Source organism: Daktulosphaira vitifoliae, unplaced genomic scaffold, assembly GCF_025091365.1.
Source record: "Daktulosphaira vitifoliae isolate Bord-2020 unplaced genomic scaffold, ASM2509136v1 Scaffold_2, whole genome shotgun sequence".
Taxonomy (NCBI): Eukaryota; Metazoa; Arthropoda; class Insecta; order Hemiptera; family Phylloxeridae; genus Daktulosphaira; species Daktulosphaira vitifoliae.
The window spans coordinates 1,995,452-2,015,026 of NW_026099573.1; the positions used below are offsets into that span (position 1 = coordinate 1,995,452).

General features: G+C 24.2%; 2 protein-coding genes across 5 annotated transcripts; one reads left to right on the forward strand and one right to left on the reverse strand.

The window, feature by feature from the left end:
- Positions 1–348: 348 nt before the first annotated feature.
- Positions 349–14,191, forward strand: LOC126898363 (uncharacterized). 4 transcript variants are annotated; one of them, XM_050672330.1, is made up of 15 exons: positions 349–490; positions 2,997–3,138; positions 3,400–3,527; positions 6,435–6,598; positions 6,671–6,807; positions 7,029–7,188; positions 7,268–7,361; positions 7,672–7,805; positions 7,872–8,001; positions 9,172–9,343; positions 9,423–9,446; positions 10,028–10,066; positions 10,131–10,285; positions 10,355–10,579; positions 13,980–14,191. In XM_050672330.1, the coding sequence occupies exons 2-15, from the start codon at positions 3,048–3,050 to the stop codon at positions 14,115–14,117; spliced, it is 1,791 nt and encodes a 596-aa protein (XP_050528287.1). In that variant the 5' UTR covers positions 349–490; positions 2,997–3,047; the 3' UTR covers positions 14,118–14,191. The 4 variants fall into 4 exon arrangements, with proteins under 4 accessions (XP_050528287.1, XP_050528284.1, XP_050528286.1 ...); XM_050672327.1 differs by lacking the exon at positions 349–490 and adding an exon at positions 630–799; XM_050672329.1 differs by lacking the exons at positions 349–490; positions 3,400–3,527 and adding exons at positions 630–799; positions 4,920–5,047.
- Positions 14,192–16,274: 2,083 nt separating this feature from the next.
- Positions 16,275–18,265, reverse strand: LOC126898365 (homocysteine S-methyltransferase YbgG-like). The gene is made up of 5 exons (XM_050672333.1): positions 17,771–18,265; positions 17,335–17,481; positions 17,008–17,270; positions 16,732–16,940; positions 16,275–16,675 (listed from the first exon to the last, which is right to left on the reverse strand). Exons 1-5 carry the CDS (start codon positions 17,928–17,930, stop codon positions 16,528–16,530), a joined length of 927 nt encoding a protein of 308 aa, XP_050528290.1. The 5' UTR covers positions 17,931–18,265; the 3' UTR covers positions 16,275–16,527.
- Positions 18,266–19,575: the final 1,310 nt, after the last annotated feature.

The following is a 19,575-nucleotide window of genomic DNA, read 5'->3' on the forward strand; positions in this document are numbered from 1 at the left end:
TATTCTACAATTTGTTTGAAGACAAAAAGTCTTCGATGGCAAAAAATCAACGTGTAGGTAGTATTATACAAAGATAATACATCAATCTTGCAACTACTAGGACAAACGTATAATATCTGGAAAGAAATTGTGAATTTAACTATACATGATGTATTTATTTTTCATTGAATAATAAATCTAGTATTACATTGTATGAATTGCACTTTTAAGGAAAAAAGTTAATGTATATTTTATACCCTAAATCTTTTAATTATTTGTATAATTATTTCAATTATACAAAACTGAGCATATTGCTGTACACGCATTTTTGTGTTATTATAGTCAATGTGTCATAAATAAGGGAATATAAAGAATGTGGCTGCACAAGGGCTCTAGACATTCTCAATTTCCCGTAATATTGATTTTTTTTTACGTTTCAACTGAATTGGAAAGGAAGCTTATAACATATGTCTTCCTGAAAACAATAACATTCTTCTTAAACTTAATTTAAGTACGTTTTAACATATTTACTGCTTATTTTTGATATATTATGATACAATGTTAAAATTATATTTTTTCATGTATTTTCTTAAAAAGCCCGCCTTTTCAATTTATGTAGTTTATGTGGAAATGATAAAAATTATGTGGGGACACGACTCTATAGATAGTAATATGACTACATTCGCACTATTCAACTACAAAAATCAATTTGTAAAACTTTCTTCTTGTTTTACTTAACTTTTATTAATCTATATCCTTTTTAATACTAGTTAACGCTTTTCTAGTCAAACTCTTATTTAATAAATTGTTAATCAAACATGTAAGTTTTTTTAATATCCTTGTTTAATGAATGGTTATACATTTACTCGTTTATATATGAGATATTTCCTCAATAACATAGTTTTCATTATTACTTCATTAAAAAACATTTTTTGTTAAAAATGAATATTATAGTGAATATTTTTAAGTATTTTGCTATTTGTTTTTTCTTTTAAAAAGAAAAACTTATGATTGTAGTTTTATAGTAGTCATCACAATTATTAAGTATTTTAATAGTAAAGATTTTCATTTAGATTTGTCAAAAATATTGATTTTAGATGAATAATTATAATGGTCAATCTACTAGATTATGCTGTACATTTAATAATATGCTATCCACAAAGTAATTATTGATGAGAGTAACTAAAATATGTTTTCTAAATTACTATTTGTAAAAGTAATATTAATTACAATATAATAAAAATGTTAGTAACTAAAAAACTTTCAATAATATTTGTAGCAATTTATTATTTAGATGGTGATTTTATTAATCCTATACAAATGAATTTTATTTAATCATTAATTTATTAACAATATGAATATAGTATATCTGTATGAAACTGTTTCTCATACGGAAATCAAATTGATGTTTTAACTACATAGATAGACACCCAATTCAATTCTAATGGATATAAGCCTCCTTGTTAGCTCTACTAGAAATAAAGCATTATTCCAAATAGTAAATGCTATTTATTTCAAATATAAGTATTTATAATTAATGTTATTTATTCTACTTTAATTTTAAAATTGTAGAATATTCAACTAATAATGGTGAAACATAGTATAGTGATACTCCTCTGGGATGGATTGAGGTGCTAAGAATTATTCTAGTACCCTCTACACAATTCAATATCTGTATTTAAAGTATTCTAGTCCTAAAAGTATCAAGTGAAAATGACTGAAGTAACTTTTGTTACAAATCATTTTTTTCTTTTGTACATTCATTATTTAATAAATCTGCAACTAAAATTTTCAGATTAACTAATCTGTTAATTAACTTGTCTACAATGTTGTATATATCGGGAAGCTTATGCCCTTACCATTGACCATGCAATGCTGATACAAACAAATTTTGACCACCTTTTGATTTTTAACTCGTAATTAATTTAAAATAAATAAAAAAAATTCATTGTAACTTGTCAACAAAAAATTTGATTTATGCTCGTTTCTCAATTATAAATTTCTTATAACTTTTGTACATTGATTTTCTATTTCATATCTACAATTTTGCTAAATTAAAATAGTCAATTTATCTTAATAATTGTCCTCGAATATAACCATATTGCACTACACATTTTCATCCTATTCATTTATAGAATTTATGGATATTTTTTAATAGTTTCTAAGTAATTTAGTAATTTTACATTGTGAATTTTTTTAACAAAAATTTAAAAAAAATTAACATTTTGAGGAAATAGTAGACTTAAGGGTGAACTATTTTATAAATTCAAAAGACCTTTTTATGTTCCCAATTAGATAAATTATACCTATATAAACTTAAGATAAAATAGTTATTTTTCTATAAAAAACATGTATTATTTTTTGTATTTGGACTAAACAAATTTATTAATATAATTTAGTTCGTTTTTAAGATTTAAGCCATAAAAGCTAGAGACTCTAACCAAACCATTATAAAGTACAATATTTGTATGCTTTTAAGGAATCTTAAATGTAATTTTAAATGATATAGGAGATTGTGTCAAGCAGAAGTTTAAGATAAGGGTGGCCGACCTCAAGTAGTTGGGATTAAGGTGAAGAAAAATACGAAGAAGAAGTTTAATATAATTTTAAATATAGAACTAAACTTATACTATATGTTCAGTTTTCTATAAAGCTCATAATACTTATTCCTCATTAATTTTTTCATTAGTCAAAGCTTCAATTGCCTAACTAGTTTATGTTTTTATGTATTAGTTATTTGTTATATTATAACTATTCAGTTTTATAATAATTATAAAACTTACTAACAGTAAATAGAGGGATGTTGTGTTCAAGTCGATAACGGGCAGCTTTATTTGCCTGGTGTGAGTAAAGTTTGGTAATTTGAGTCACCATTTTTCTCTTCCACGTTGGACTAACCACCTATCTCGGTGTATCAATGGTTAAGAAACCTCCTCCTTTTGGGTGGCTGCCACAGCCCTTATGTGCTATTTATTTTATACTTGCAAATAAATTATTGTAAAAATTTGTAATTTCAGAGTTACATATTGTTACATATTTATGAAATTGTTTAAGAAAGAATTTGAATAATGGCTTCAACTCTTAAAAAAAAGCGTTCTGAAGATTCTTTAATGTCTAACACTAATCCTCGAAAACGCAGACGAGACAATAGTGTACAAGGTTAATATTCTACTTATAAATTCTTCTGAAATTATTAAATAATTTTTTTTTAAATATAATTCAAGACTAAATTAAATTTTAATTGAATATAAAGGAAAAATTAAAAAATCTTCATTTCAATATCATAAATTTAAGATGAAAAATGAGCAACTTAATAATTTTAAATAAATCTCAATTTTTATTAATATCTTCAAATTAAAATTAAATGGTAAAACTTTTAGATAATTTTCAAGTTAATGAATATATTACTATATTTTTTAGATTCAACATTATCATTACCTGTTTATGATTATCATGATGACAGTGATTTTGATGAAGCATTCAGAAACCTTTTACGCCCTGTTGAGATAATTGCTAAATCTAATCCCTACGACTATAATTTACTTAAAGTAATGATGGACTATAATTAAAACCAAATATATATCAATAATATTATTATTTGTTAAAATATGATATATTAATAGTTATACAGAGTGTTTTAATTAGCATTACCTCTTTTAATATGTAAGGTAGGTCCGGATAATAAGACTTAACTTGTATAAGGTTTAGCTAGGCCAACCTTATACAGAGTGTTTAGTAAGTAAACAATGAGAACAATAAAAACCTGTTTCCATACTTACTGAGCATTCTATATACACGAATGTTTATATTAAGTTCACTTCTTTTAATTTATTGGAATCTACATTTAAAATTATATTTTTGTGTTATGATAAGTATCTATTAAGTTTTTTAAAATACTTTTTAATAAGTGATATATCTAAATTATTTTGAAACTCAAATTAGTGTTAGAGTATATATTATATTCTGTAATCTAACTTATTTAATCCAAAAGTTGCATTTAAATTTTTGGTATATTGTACCATTAATATCAAAAATCATATTACAGAGTAAATAACAAAGATATGACTTTTTATACAATAATCATTTTGCTGTAATTTCTTATTTAATAATTTATGCATTCTTTGATTATTTAAAATAATTTTTTTTTTTATTATTTGTTTTAAATAATAAAAATAAAAATATATAATAAATATAATAATTAAATAATAAAAAAATTTTAGAAATTTAAATATAGCTATATTTACCCCTTTACTTATAAACATTTTGAATGTTGATAATAATTTTGTTAAAAAAAAAAATAATCATATACAAGTTGTTTGATAATGTTGTCAAATTATTATTGAATTTAAACTAAATGTTCATGGTTAGAGGCATAAAGATATTTTTTTATTTACTAAGAAATATTAATATTCTATTCACCAACTCCCCCAAATTTAAAAAAATGCAGACTACCTCACTTGTGATTTATTTTTACTAATATATTTTAAATAAGTAGAACATACATTTTTATTGAATTATTATTTACTGTTGACAAATTGTAAAAAATAAAAATGTTATAGGAGGTTTTAGATAAAAAATTAATTCTAACACAGTAAATGGATCTACTAGAAAAAATTCCAATTTTCCGATAGGCTTATCCACCTATGCTTATAGAAAAGATATTGACTGTTTGTAGGCTAATTGACGTACAATATTTTACCAAAACTGTCAAGTTTAGATAATTTAATATATCTTTAAGTTATATTCATGGTTTTATGAAAAAAAATAAGTTGATGAAAATNTAAAAATCTTCATTTCAATATCATAAATTTAAGATGAAAAATGAGCAACTTAATAATTTTAAATAAATCTCAATTTTTATTAATATCTTCAAATTAAAATTAAATGGTAAAACTTTTAGATAATTTTCAAGTTAATGAATATATTACTATATTTTTTAGATTCAACATTATCATTACCTGTTTATGATTATCATGATGACAGTGATTTTGATGAAGCATTCAGAAACCTTTTACGCCCTGTTGAGATAATTGCTAAATCTAATCCCTACGACTATAATTTACTTAAAGTAATGATGGACTATAATTAAAACCAAATATATATCAATAATATTATTATTTGTTAAAATATGATATATTAATAGTTATACAGAGTGTTTTAATTAGCATTACCTCTTTTAATATGTAAGGTAGGTCCGGATAATAAGACTTAACTTGTATAAGGTTTAGCTAGGCCAACCTTATACAGAGTGTTTAGTAAGTAAACAATGAGAACAATAAAAACCTGTTTCCATACTTACTGAGCATTCTATATACACGAATGTTTATATTAAGTGCACTTCTTTTAATTTATTGGAATCTACATTTAAAATTATATTTTTGTGTTATGATAAGTATCTATTAAGTTTTTTAAAATACTTTTTAATAAGTGATATATCTAAATTATTTTGAAACTCAAATTAGTGTTAGAGTATATATTATATTCTGTAATCTAACTTATTTAATCCAAAAGTTGCATTTAAATTTTTGGTATATTGTACCATTAATATCAAAAATCATATTACAGAGTAAATAACAAAGATATGACTTTTTATACAATAATCATTTTGCTGTAATTTCTTATTTAATAATTTATGCATTCTTTGATTATTTAAAATAATTTTTTTTTTTATTATTTGTTTTAAATAATAAAAATAAAAATATATAATAAATATAATAATTAAATAATAAAAAAATTTTAGAAATTTAAATATAGCTATATTTACCCCTTTACTTATAAACATTTTGAATGTTGATAATAATTTTGTTAAAAAAAAAAATAATCATATACAAGTTGTTTGATAATGTTGTCAAATTATTATTGAATTTAAACTAAATGTTCATGGTTAGAGGCATAAAGATATTTTTTTATTTACTAAGAAATATTAATATTCTATTCACCAACTCCCCCAAATTTAAAAAAATGCAGACTACCTCACTTGTGATTTATTTTTACTAATATATTTTAAATAAGTAGAACATACATTTTTATTGAATTATTATTTACTGTTGACAAATTGTAAAAAATAAAAATGTTATAGGAGGTTTTAGATAAAAAATTAATTCTAACACAGTAAATGGATCTACTAGAAAAAATTCCAATTTTCCGATAGGCTTATCCACCTATGCTTATAGAAAAGATATTGACTGTTTGTAGGCTAATTGACGTACAATATTTTACCAAAACTGTCAAGTTTAGATAATTTAATATATCTTTAAGTTATATTCATGGTTTTATGAAAAAAAATAAGTTGATGAAAATTTTGCTTGTGCCAAACAGTTGATATGTTATGGAACATGTGAAATATCTTCTAAAGTAAATGATAAACTTATATGTCCATAAAATCAATTTAGAATTTTTTGTTATTAGAACTAGTTAAACTAATAAATAAATTATGGTTTTAAATTATTTTTCAGGAATTAGATTCATATTTAACGTATCTAAAAAGATTACAAAGAGAAGAATACATTAACTTTATTGAAGCTGCCATGATGTTACAAAATGTTATGTTAATTTATCAAAAAAGGGTCGATCTTGTTGTTGATTTTATGATGAAACTCATTGGAAAATTTCGCGCTTAGTAAATTAATAATGTTTAAGTTAAAAATATAAAAAAATAATTCAAGTTCTAAAAAAAAAATAATTTTTTTAGTAGAGTTCATCAAAATAATGGGTATAATGGTGATATTGAAGCAGAACATGTTGAATGCAATAAAAAAAGAAGAAATGAAAAAAGAATAAAATATTATACATCCTTTGAACCTATAAAAGAACAAGTTTTTGGAATCTGTATGTTAATTATATAGCATTTTGGTGATGTACTCAGAAAATTTAAAAGGGGAGGGGTTCACAAATAAAAGTTATTATAATATATGATTGATCTATAATTAAGAGGTAAAAAAAATATTTGTTTTAAAACAAAGTTTCTGGATCCAACACCTCCTCTTTAGGATGGTATAACCATTTCATTTTAAAACAAAATTTTATTTTATTGTTATTTCTATAATTAGTAAGGAATTATGACTGTAAAATTATCAACTTGAAAAAATTACCATGTATTCCTAAATTAGTGGCTAATGCCAATATAAAGGTAAACAACAAACTCAATGAAATTTTACCTTATATACCAGTTAAAAACAGTGAAAATATTGGAAAAAAATATAATTATTCGTAAGTAGTAAATATTTATTGCATTTATTAATTTAGAATTATTAACTAATTTAAGTAATAATTATATTATTATTATTAGGCTAAATAACCACTTGTCTCGTGATCTAGTAGCAAATTTTGAATATGATTGCCATAATATTGATAAAACAGAAAATATTATTCCGTTAAACTCAGTAAGATAAATTTCTAATAAATTTAGTTAATAAAAAAATAATAATTACTTAGGCTGAGGAGTTGTAGTATTTTTACATTTGTTATACTATAGAAACTTATCAGTTAAATTTTTTTTCTTTAAATAAAATTAAAATTATTTATTAAATTATCAGACTTTTTTTTTTTGTGTGTGTTGTTGAATTTACCATTTATAAATTTTGCTTGTATTTATAAATAAAATCAAAATGGGTTTGTATAAGTTGCTCATAAAAAAATTTAAAATTCTAGAAATTTTGAGCACTACTGATAACTAACTTATTATTTATTTAGCTGTCAATAAATCAAATAGATAGAGATTCAATTGCTCCAAATGAACATCTTCCACCTGAACACCACCGTGGTACTGTTTTATCTGATGAAACTATTCATGAGTTTTTTGTTCCTAATGCAATAACAACTACAAAGTACATGAACATTTAACAAAAATCATATTTATTATTAATATTTTGTAACCTTTTAAATCAATTAAGCTCGCAAAATGTTTTGAATGTTAGTCAAATACCAGAAAACAATATTGATGCATGGATTACAGTTCATGATTCCAAATCAGATATTTATTTAGACAGACCTATTTCAAAAAAAAAAAAATTAAAAGAGTTGGTAAGTAAATTGTTTAAAATTGAAGCATATTTTTAATAGATAAATTGATTTGGATTAAATGAATTAATTTTTATAGTTTATAGATTAAAATGTAATTATATGTTTATGAACTATTACAAAAAGCATTTTTATACTTATATAACAAGTGCTTTGTTATATTAAAAAAATATATATGATTGTTATCTAATTAATTTAATTTTCAACAGAACTGTTTTGGTTAAAAAATGTTGATTTCCTTAGCTTCACAAAACGTTTATAATTAATACAAAACCGAATTAGCAATTAAATGTATCTAGTGATTCAACTGTTAAATTTCATTGGCATAACACACTGATCTCGCATTCAAATTATAAAAAACATGTTTCATTTTCATAAGATTTTTAATACATTTTCAAAGACTAATTAGTTATAGCAGCTAAAAAATCAATTTTAACTTCAATGCAAAGCTAAGAAAATATTAATTTTACCATGATATGTTTATTTTTTTTTTGTGTCTGTCACTACTTTTTCTTAGCTCTCACTGGACTGATTTTTCTCAACGATACGTCAAAAAATCACAAATTGTATATAGTTTTTTTTATATTGAAATCTCAAATATTTCCCTTTCATTTGATATCATTTTTTTGAAAATCTGACCGTTTTTCTATCTACAAGAAGGGATTCAAAATAGCAACTTTTTTACAAAACTCAACTTTTAAAAATTTTTCAGAAATACTGCGTCCTTAAAAGATATGTCAAATTAAAGCTTATGTTATGTATGTACTATAATATAAAAAAAAATTTTTGTTTTGGAATAATCCACTAATTTTTTTAGAATTAAACACTATCTACAAATTTGCATTGAAGCGTTTCTTATGATAATGATTTTAATCTCTGTCAGATATCATGTATACTTGTCCCAAATCCATAATGTGCCACAATCCCATTGTGCTACCATTTTTTCTTTTACATTATCTCTTAAAATTATTTTTCATACTTACAAAAAAAAACTATACAAATCCAGCTAATATTTTAAACTAACTTTAATGTTCTAACTTTTGTTTCCTTGTAAAAATAAAATTTTATTTAAGTTAAGCCTTTGTTCATATTAATAATTAATTATATGATTAAATTTTATTTTATAATGAACCAATAAAACTTTTGTGAATTATAACATATAAATACTTTTAGAAAAATAATAATGGAGTGTGGCTGCCAACATATGTAGTATCTGAATTATTTATGGAGATGTTTAAATTAAAAACTGGACTTGGTGTTGATCCTGCATTCAGGAAATTAGTAGTAGACGCACAAAACCGACAGAAATCTGATATTTCCAAGAAAAACTTTCAACATAAAAAGGGTATTCATTTATAAAAGTTTAATAATAAAATAATTTAAAAGAAAAGCATAGAAATAATAAAAACATTTTTTTTTTTCAGAATCTGATGATCTTATAGTTGAAAGTAAATTCATTAAAATCATAATATTTTTTAAATATTTAGATATCTTGTATACAGTCAGAGAAACTTACCTCTAGAACATAAAAAAAATAAATGTCATATATAAAAATATTTCATGATTATTTTTGTAAAAAATGTAATCAATGTTATTAGATTTTTTGGAGAATAATAAAATAGCCTACTTAACTCTTGTAGATACTAGAATTTGATTCCCATGCACTGAATCATATAGGTTTGCTATTCTTTTTAACACAAGCATAGCTTTTAAAGATTTTAAACATAAAAAGGGTAAATATATTAGACAGGCTTTTTTACTAATCTTTTTTTTTACTATCTTTTTTTACTAATAAAATATCATTTAATTTATAATAAAAAAGATTTCAAATAATTAATTCTTTGTGATTTATATATCTATTTTTTTGTAGTATAAATTTTTATATTTTAAATTATTTTTTAAATGTAATAAAAAAAAAAAAAAAAATAGGAGAAACAAGTAATTTTGACAAGGTATTATTGAATTTAGTTTATACTTAAATAATTATAATACCACTTATAATTTTAAAAAATTAATTTTTTTTTTGTAGACAATAATGAAGACTTTGATGAAAAATTGTTGAATGGTGGTAATGTTTCATATAGATAACTATTTTAAATTATTTCTAATTTATTTTATATCTAAAAATATAGGTGGTTTTGGTGGTTTTGATGATGTAATCTATCATGAAGGTATATTTTTTAATATAGAACCAGAAGTAGAAAGGCTAGAAGTAATAGAAAATTTTCAAACTTATAAAAAAAATGTGGAGGATATGAAAAAACACGAACAAAACCAAATTGATTTAGTATATACTTATTTTATCAATTGCTATACTATTACTATTATTTTCAACATAACATACTTTTTATTTTAGATGGATGAACAATTAAAAATGTGTAATCGTGTGCAAGCATGGCATGAAATTTTATGGCCAATATTGGAAAATGAAGAAAGAAAAACACCATTTAATGTACATGATTATGGAACCAAAATATTAAACTGTTTCAACAGTAAGGGTGAAAAAAAGTCATTTGAACAATTAGTGTCAGGTTTAAAACAAGAGGAAGTTGCTAGATATTTCTTATCTACTTTAATGCTGGTAAAATATAATTTTGTTTTAAATTTTTTTGAACACTGTCTGACATTTCTAACATTTTGTTAAAAATAGAGGTGCTTACATAAAAATATGATGATTAGGATAATTTTAAGCAGCATACTTAGTTCAGTGAATAACATGTTTGTCCTTGGGTATATTAGTACCAGGGTTTAATTCTGCTATAGTAGGATACGTAGGGTATCCATCCTCTTTAGCATAAGTATTAGCTAAAACTAATGTTTGTATAGTCATTAAACCAACAGTGTGTTCGACCAAATTATTTATTTACTATAACAATAATAGAGGTTGACTGTAGACTTTAATAGTTTTATATAAATAAAATTGAAATTAATACAATCAAAACAAAATAGTAATAATTAAAATATAAAATAATTAGAAGTTATATGAGTGAACATAAGTCTTATTAATAGTCTTATAAGTCTTATTACTCTTCTTCTTCCTCGCCTTATCCCAACTACTTGAGATGGGCCACCCTTATTCTAAACTTCCACTTGACACAATCTCCCACATCATCTACGCTCACATAAGCTGTCCTCATATCTGCCGTGCTAAGCGAAAACAGGATACTCCAGTCAACATGATTTTTCAGGATCACAAAAAAACATTTTTAACAGTAAATCAAGATACCCTTTTTTCCCAATGTATGAACATAAGTAAAAAGATGGTAACTCCATTATTTTTTATGTGATATACCAAGTTTTTGCTTAGTATTTGGATTTACCGTGTTTTCGCTTACAAAATATCAAATAAATTGAACTTACTGTATATTTTCTTATTTTATATTTCAATTTTAGATGGGTTTTAATAGGAAATATGCTACTTTTACATCAAAAATCGGTGTAAAACCACTAAATTTACCTATAGAAACAAAAAAAAAAAATTTTTTAATTTTGGAGTTATCCTGTTTTTGCTTAGCACGGCAGATATATATTCAATAGCATCTCTCCATTTCTTTTTTGGTCTTTCTTTACCTTTTCTTGCTTCAATATTCATTTCCATAATTTTTCTTATTCCTCTCTCCTCATAACTTGACCAAACTATCATGTCTCTCATCTTATCCACGAATGATGCTACACCTATACGCTCTCTTATTTGTTAGTTCCTTATCCTATTATCTCTAGTCACTCCACTCATCCATCTAAGTATTCTTATCTCTGATACACTCATTCTCTGCTCTACTTTCTTATCAATCGCACAACACTCTGAACCATACATCATAGCTGGCCTCACTAAAGTCTTGTAGAATTTACTTTTCTGCCTCATTGGAATTCTTTTATCGCATAAGACGCCAGACGCTTCTTTCCATTTCAATCACCCTCACTTAATCCTGTGTCTTACATCCTCGTCAATACCACCGCTCTTTTGCACAACTGACCCTAAATACTTAAAACTTTCCACCTCTTCAATCACGTCCTCGCCTATTGTCACTGATCTCCTCATTTCACCTACCTCGTGTTCTTCTTTGTCAAACTCGTACTCTATATACTCTATCTTACTTCTACTTATTCTTAAATCCTTTTCTTCAAGAGCTGATTTTCACACCTCTAGCCTTTGATTAATTTCCTCTCTATTTTCTCCTATTAACACTATATTGTCAGCAAAGAACATACACCACGGCACTTCTCCTTGTATTTCTCTAGTAATTTCATCCATCACTATAGATGAATAATTAAGGGCTTAAAGCACTCCTACTCTTACCCGAAAACATTCTGTTACTCCTACGCTTTTTACCCTGGTACAAGTGCCATCATACATATCTTCTATTATATTAATGTACTTTTTCGGGACTCCTATTCTCATTAATGCCCACTTTAAAACCTCTCTCGGTACTCTATCATACGCTTTCTCCAAATCTATAAATACCATACACAGCTTTTTTTTCTTTTCCCTAAACTTTTCTATTAGTTGCTTCACACAAAATAATGGCTCCATTGATGACTTAACAGGTATAATTCCAAACTGGTTTTTAGATACCTAAGTTTCATTTTTTATTCCCTTATCTATTACCTTTTCCCAAATTTTCACAGTATGGATCATATTCTTTATGCCTCTATAATTCCCACACTCCTGTATGACTCCTTTACCTTTAAATATCGGCACCACAATACTATTCCTTCATTCATTTGGAGTTTTCCCTACTTATATGATCTTATTTAAAAGTTCCTTCAACCACCTTATGCTAACACCGCCTAATATTTTCCATACTTCTACTGGCACTTCATCTGGTCCTACTGCTTTATTCTTTTTCATTGATGCCACAGCCTCCCATACTTATTTCTCACTAATTAAATCTACCAGCCCCTCATTCCACGATATATCTTATAATCAAAGGTGTAAAGCATTTGAGTAAATGTATTTGAATAAAAGTATTCAAATACTTTCATTGGTATTGAATAGTATTTTTCTATCGAAACTAAAAACATCGAACTAAAAAGTTAAAAATAATTTTTATAATAAGCTTAAAATAATTATGAACAAAAAATACTAATATTATTGTTATAAAAGCGTGGGTGCTTTGTGCCATATTTTTCGTATATTGAGTGCCCGACGCTTTTATCACAATAATACTAGTATTTTTTGTTCATAATTATTTTAAAAATTATTTTTAACTTTTTTGTTTGATGTGCTTTAAAAGCGTGTTTTTTTAAACTATATTTATTTTTAAGGTATTAATAGAAATAAAAAATGTTAACATTAAATAAATTTAAAGAATTAAAATTTTAAAAATTAATGAGAAAATTCTTAAAGAAAAAACCTAATTTTCTCTTTCGAAACAAAACTTGTTGGTCTAGTAAAATTATTATGTTGAAATTGATAACTTTAGACACCATAATTACTAAAATTAAGTATAAGTTGTCATTTAAGCAATTTGGCATAATTAATACTTTCCTAATTTGTGTTAGATTCTTGAAAGGTATATGAAAGATTAAAAAAAATTGTTTAAATGATATTCTAAAAATAAATTAATAAGCTCATTAATGATCATTTATATATATTTAATTTTTTGGCCTGTATTGTATATTCTTTGGAAAATTGGCTCATAATTTCCTTGTATGTTTAAAATAATATTAGTTTAAGTTTAAAATAAAGTTTGATATATCATAAATTATTTCATTAACTGTTTTACAATATTAATAAAATTGTGTAAAATATTTTAAATCAATATATTTTACAGTAAAATATTTGTGAAAACTTTAATATGTGTACTTATAAAAATTAACATTCTGCATATAGACTTTTTGTCTGTAGAATGACTTAATTATTATTTGAATACAAAAAATGCAAAGGTATTAAAATATCTTTTTTACATATTTACATAAAATATTAATTTTTTTTTTTCATCGTATCATATTATTTATTGTGTAAAATTTTTAATTTTCAGGCAAATACATATAATTTACATATAACTAAACAAACTCATGATCCATTAAATATTGGCATAATGGACATAGAACTATTAAAAAAAGAAAGACACCATGAAGAACTTCAAAATAGTGTTCAGACTAATTTTAGTTATTAAGTTCCTATAAAGATTAGTTTTATTACTTTGTTAAATTTTAAACAAAATAAAATTTTTTGTTTTTTATTTTATAAGCCAACTAGCATTATTAGCATTATTTATTTTTAAAAAAGTGCTTTAGTATGAAATTTTGTGTGTATAGTGATAGATTAAAAGCTTTTTCCCAGAATAACATTTTAGAAAAAGTTTTTTCGGCTTTGTTGAGTTTTATGTACAGAGTGATTCACTAATCATAAAACACTTAATAAAAAAACAATAATACTATTAATTTTTTATTTGTATCTTTTAGTTTATTTTTTATCCCAAAAAACTTTACAAATTTACCTCTTATACCTTAAAAGGGAGTGTCAGCTTTAATTTTTGAAATGGCAATACGCCTAATTAACTAGCTTATTTAATAAATAATGATCCAATTAAAAAAATGGTCAGTTATTGAAATTATAGATATATTTAAAGTAATGATTAGAGATGAAGAGTGTATGCTGTTATTTTTATTACATATCTGGCTATTCTCTTCTTTCTACCTAGATATAAAAATTAGAATAACTACTAAAGTACTAGTTCAAAAGTTATTTTCGACCAGTCATTTCATTAATTTAATCATTATCTAATAAATAAACTAGTTAATTATCTGTTCCCATTACATTAATTTCACATTAATAATGTGTTATCTCTATAAGTTATAAGGGAAATTTTTAGGAGAAATTTAGTGGTCAACGCTAAACTAATAATTTTGTATATATTATCTTTTCACCTTAATTACTTACATGTCACTGAAATATTTGACATTTGATGATTAAAGGACAACATTTAGTTGCTATATTTTTTTATGTTGTTTACTGTACCTATAAAATTTGTATTAGTTTTTAAGGTAATTTAATAAGATTTTAATTTTACAAGGATGTCTTTATTTTGAGTTTGTCCATTTAAATTCACTACCAACTTTAACTTTTCCGCAATCAAGATTATATAAAAAAAAGTTTTATTGAATAAATTAATAAAATTTTGTAGAAAACTTATATTATTAATACAAGTTTATAATTTTTGAATAATTAGTACCATTAATATAATTAAATCAAATTAATTTTCTAATTTAAATAATTAAAACCCATTAGTTTATATAAAAGCCTCTCATTATGTTATAACATTAATAATGAGAATTATTAACTAATTAAATTAATATTATTAATAGAATGTATAGGTTAAAAAAAAACTGAATCTCTAAATTTTTATAATTAAAAAATCAAAATAAAATTTTCATTAGTTATACTTAAAAAAAAACCTTTTTTTAGAAATAAAATAAAAAACCTTATTACAGAAAGTTTTAATATTAACCAACAAAAGTAATTTTCTTTTAATATTTTAAAATAATATTGAACGTTGTATTCTTTAAAAATTAATTTAAAAGATAAAAATAAGGTTCAGGCAAATTTATTTTCTAGTTAAAATTGACTACTAAAGCTGAAAAAAAATCTACAACTAAGTCACCATCATATATATGTGCTCATACCTCATATCGCTGTACTGTTTACTAGGTTTACAACATTGATTTAGTGACACACATATTATTACAGAAGGGTATTACACGTATTACTACAGGAGACTACACACATAAACACTTAGCGTTCACAATATGACTGTTTCAAACGCCAGTTAACTTTTTACCATTATCGCAACTATTATTCTTATTCTCTAAGACATCACTTAAATTAGTTACGACTAAGATAGTGTATGTGCGCACAATGGACCAACAGGTCTGAGTGCATGAGCATTATGTCCACCTCGATAATAACTAAGATAGCGAGTGTAACACCGTCAGATTCTTTGAATTATAATTATCTCTAGGTAACCAGCAGGTTGTATTGCTTATTTAATACTTTGTTACTCAATAAATATATATATTGTTGTTAACCAAGAGTTTATATATATATTATTGTAATGTGATCCTTTGTAGTTCCTCTAAGGAAATATAAATTAAATAAGAAACCTCAGTACCTAAGGTAAACATAATCTAGCCAACTTAGAATACTTTTAATGGTCATTCAGACTCAATCCTTACATAGTGATGTAACAGTCCTTTAATATAAAATTATTGTGTAAGGATTATATATCCCATGTTAAACATTCCTCAAATTAGAAATATTAAACTTTTATAAGCACAATTGTATCAAGGTGTATTTTATAATTTTTTTGGAATTATTAACTTTTATTATAAATTTACAGGCTTTTATGAGACTATCTTCTATAAAATTAAAACCATATGACAATATTAAAATATATCTTTTATAATTAAGGGAACCAAATAATCCTTAAACATGCGTCTAAAATATTTTTAATTAAACTATTTAAAAATAGGTGTGAATCAATGTTTAATAAAATGTAGAGTAATACTAAATATCAAAAATATATGTTAGAGGGGAATAGAATCTATTAAATTTCTAAATCGAGCAATATCTGAAGAATCATAAACACAGCATCCTCCAAATATTTTGAGACCTTTACTTTTCCATAATATAATATCATCTAGATTAATTTGATATGCTTTTGAATTGTCCCACCTAAAAATTAAATATTTAAGCAAAAGCAATAATATATAGTTTATTTTAATTGATACTTTTTGTTTTGAATGTCCCAAGTACCACCACCATTTGGATAAACAATTAAAGGAACATTTTCAGTCTTAACAGACAGTAACAGAGAAGTAATATTACTAGCTGATACACAATTGCAACCTATGGCTACGAGTTGTTTTTGATTTTGATAGGCCCAACATGTTTCCACAGCACTTGAAAATGTTTCACCATGACTTATATGAAGTTCGTCCTTTTAATAGACAAGATATTTACTTTTATTATTTATATTATATTTAAATTAAAAAAAAATTATTTACTCTACAAGAAAATGATAAGCATGCTTTTTGATCTGGAAAACTGGAGAGCAATTTTAATAAAATTTTAGCTTCTCTGATAGAAGGAATAGTTTCAAAAAGAATATAATCTACTCCTTCTTCAATTAATGCTTGAATTCGAGGTTTATGCCAATCTAATAATTCTTGTGTACTCATTGAATCTATATAATTCCCGCTATATTCTGAGCCATCACACTTTGAAGCCCCGAATGGCCCAACAGAACCCATTACTTTAACATACTTTCCTAAAATGTATGAAGCACATTATTTCTATGTTTTATAAGCTTTATATGAATGGAAAATACTAACCTAAGCCTTCTACTTGTATGGCTTTTTTACATAATTTGACAGATTTTTTCAAAAGTTCATAACTTTCACAATAGTTCAAACCTAAGAACTTTTGAAACCCATTAATACTTGCTTGATAAGTATTTGTTGTAATCATATCTACTCCAGCTAAATAAGTATGTATAGATTACAAGTTTCGAACATTTATTATTGAAAGAAAGTTAAAGATTACAGGTGTATCTACAAGGATGACTTGTTAAAAAAGGTATTTCTCTTTTGTGAACTATATGTTTTTGATCAAAATTTAAGACTAATAAGAAAATATAGATAACATTTTCTTTAACTAAACCAGTTATTTAATATTTGCTAAAATAACCAGAAATAATCATATTACTATATAAATACAGTGCCCCTTAAAACATTACATGGTCATGACTACGCTTAACATAACTTTTACCTTTGATATAATCTCTGTGGCAGTTGTACACGGCTTCTTCGTCTAAATTAAGTAACTGGGAGCCCCAAAGTGGATGTTTTACTAAACTCTCAAAGTCAACATAAGGCTTAACTCCGCTGGTAAAACTGCCATCTAGTAAATATATATTTTTTTGTTCCATTATATGATGTTTCTCTTTTAATGAAGAAACTTTAGTGCCAAATAGATAGTTATAAACTTTCTAATGATAAGACTGAATATGAGACAGAATGAGTTATCATAATTAAAGGTATTTTCTCCCACCTAAGACATAAGTAAATTATAATTAATTTAAGACGTCTAGGTACCGACCGTTTGTGCATAAAAAACATCCCGTTTGTGTAGAATAACAAAACTACTGATGCGATTAGAGTTCTGAAAACTGATTTGAATTCAGCATCTTGTAACTTTAGGTCTGCCCACTTTTTTGAAATTATAATTCTTTGACTCTTAAGTACAGGTTACATTTTTTCAAAATAAATTTTTGCGTTGAACTAATTACAATTTCAAAAAAATGGTTACTTAATACTTCAGTAACATGATACAGAATTTAGATCTATTTTCAGAATTCTTATGATATCAGTAGTTTTGTTATTACATATAATATCACACTGGTATAGATTAAATTTAATGGAATACTAAAAATTTTTCGTATAATAGTACAATGGAAAAACATCCCTCAAATTGTATTTTTGTATTGTATTGTTGGGTTGTATATTTACAATATAAAGTTTCAGGTAAAAGTTAAAATTTTAGTACCAGGAATACATAAGAATTATTAAAGATAATTATTTTGTAAATTGTTTATGGCAACTTGAATAATCGCCAGCGAGATACAGTTCAAAATCTTCATATACATTTAATTCTTATAAATTCCTAGTACTAAATTTTGATATTTTTAGTACAATCTTGATACATGTTTAATTTAAAATATTAAAATGTAACTTGTTGTGCAATACTTCATGAATTCCTGATCTCAAATAAAATTGTATACATACAAATTTAAAATGTATTCATTAATTTTAAATTTTGTGTCACTGTTATCTATAAACTTGCAAAGGTAAGAAAGAAAAGGTCTAAAGATTATCATTATATAAGGTGTATAAAGTGTTGATAATAAGGTACTCTCGAGTGATGATGATGTGAAAAAAAGGTGGAAAGAGTATTTTGAAAAATTACTGAATGAGGAGTACCCAAGACACATTATAAGCATAGTTGTAAGAAATACTTCTAAAAAGTATTTTAAATAATATTCAAATATTTTAAAAAAAATGTATTTAAAATACTATTTGAATATTTTTCAAACAAAAGTATTTGAGTAATACTCAATTACTTTACAAAAGTATTTCAAATACTAAGAATACAATTAAAAAATAATAATAATATTTTTATTTTAACTAAGAGCAAAAGGTTCCACCTAAATAATTACCAAGAGGGTAATTTGAGTCAAATATTGAGTACTCTTAAATTAAGAGAACTCATTTATTATTTTCGATATTTTATGTTAGAGGTAAATAAAATTAATTATTGTAGACTAATCAGTGAAAAAAATAAATATTAGTACATGTGTAAAAACCTGTAAAGTATGTCTTATTGACAATAGAGTAAATCATTTGAACCTGCAATAGGCTATTGTAGGTTCAACTGATGTATTAAAAATAGATGTATACATAATAGCATTTAGATAAGCACAATAATTATGTTATACTATAATGTAACATATAAAATAACAGAGAATTATTCTCAATTTTCATTTTGACTGAGTTTAATTTGCTTGCTGTGTTACG

Coding starts and splice junctions, on each gene's coding strand:
- LOC126898365 (XM_050672333.1), bottom strand. CDS start 17,930: ATGGAACAAAAAAATATATATTTACTAGATGGCAGTTTTACCAGCGGA. Junction 17,482..17,770: donor CCACAGAGATTATATCAAAG/GTAAAAGTTATG, acceptor ATACTTATTTAG/CTGGAGTAGATATGATTACA. Junction 16,676..16,731: donor TGGGACATTCAAAACAAAAA/GTATCAATTAAA, acceptor TTTAATTTTTAG/GTGGGACAATTCAAAAGCAT.
- LOC126898363 (XM_050672330.1), top strand. CDS start 3,048: ATGGCTTCAACTCTTAAAAAAAAGCGTTCTGAAGATTCTTTAATGTCT. Junction 8,002..9,171: donor AAAAAAAATTAAAAGAGTTG/GTAAGTAAATTG, acceptor AAATACTTTTAG/AAAAATAATAATGGAGTGTG. Junction 10,580..13,979: donor TCTTATCTACTTTAATGCTG/GTAAAATATAAT, acceptor TTTAATTTTCAG/GCAAATACATATAATTTACA.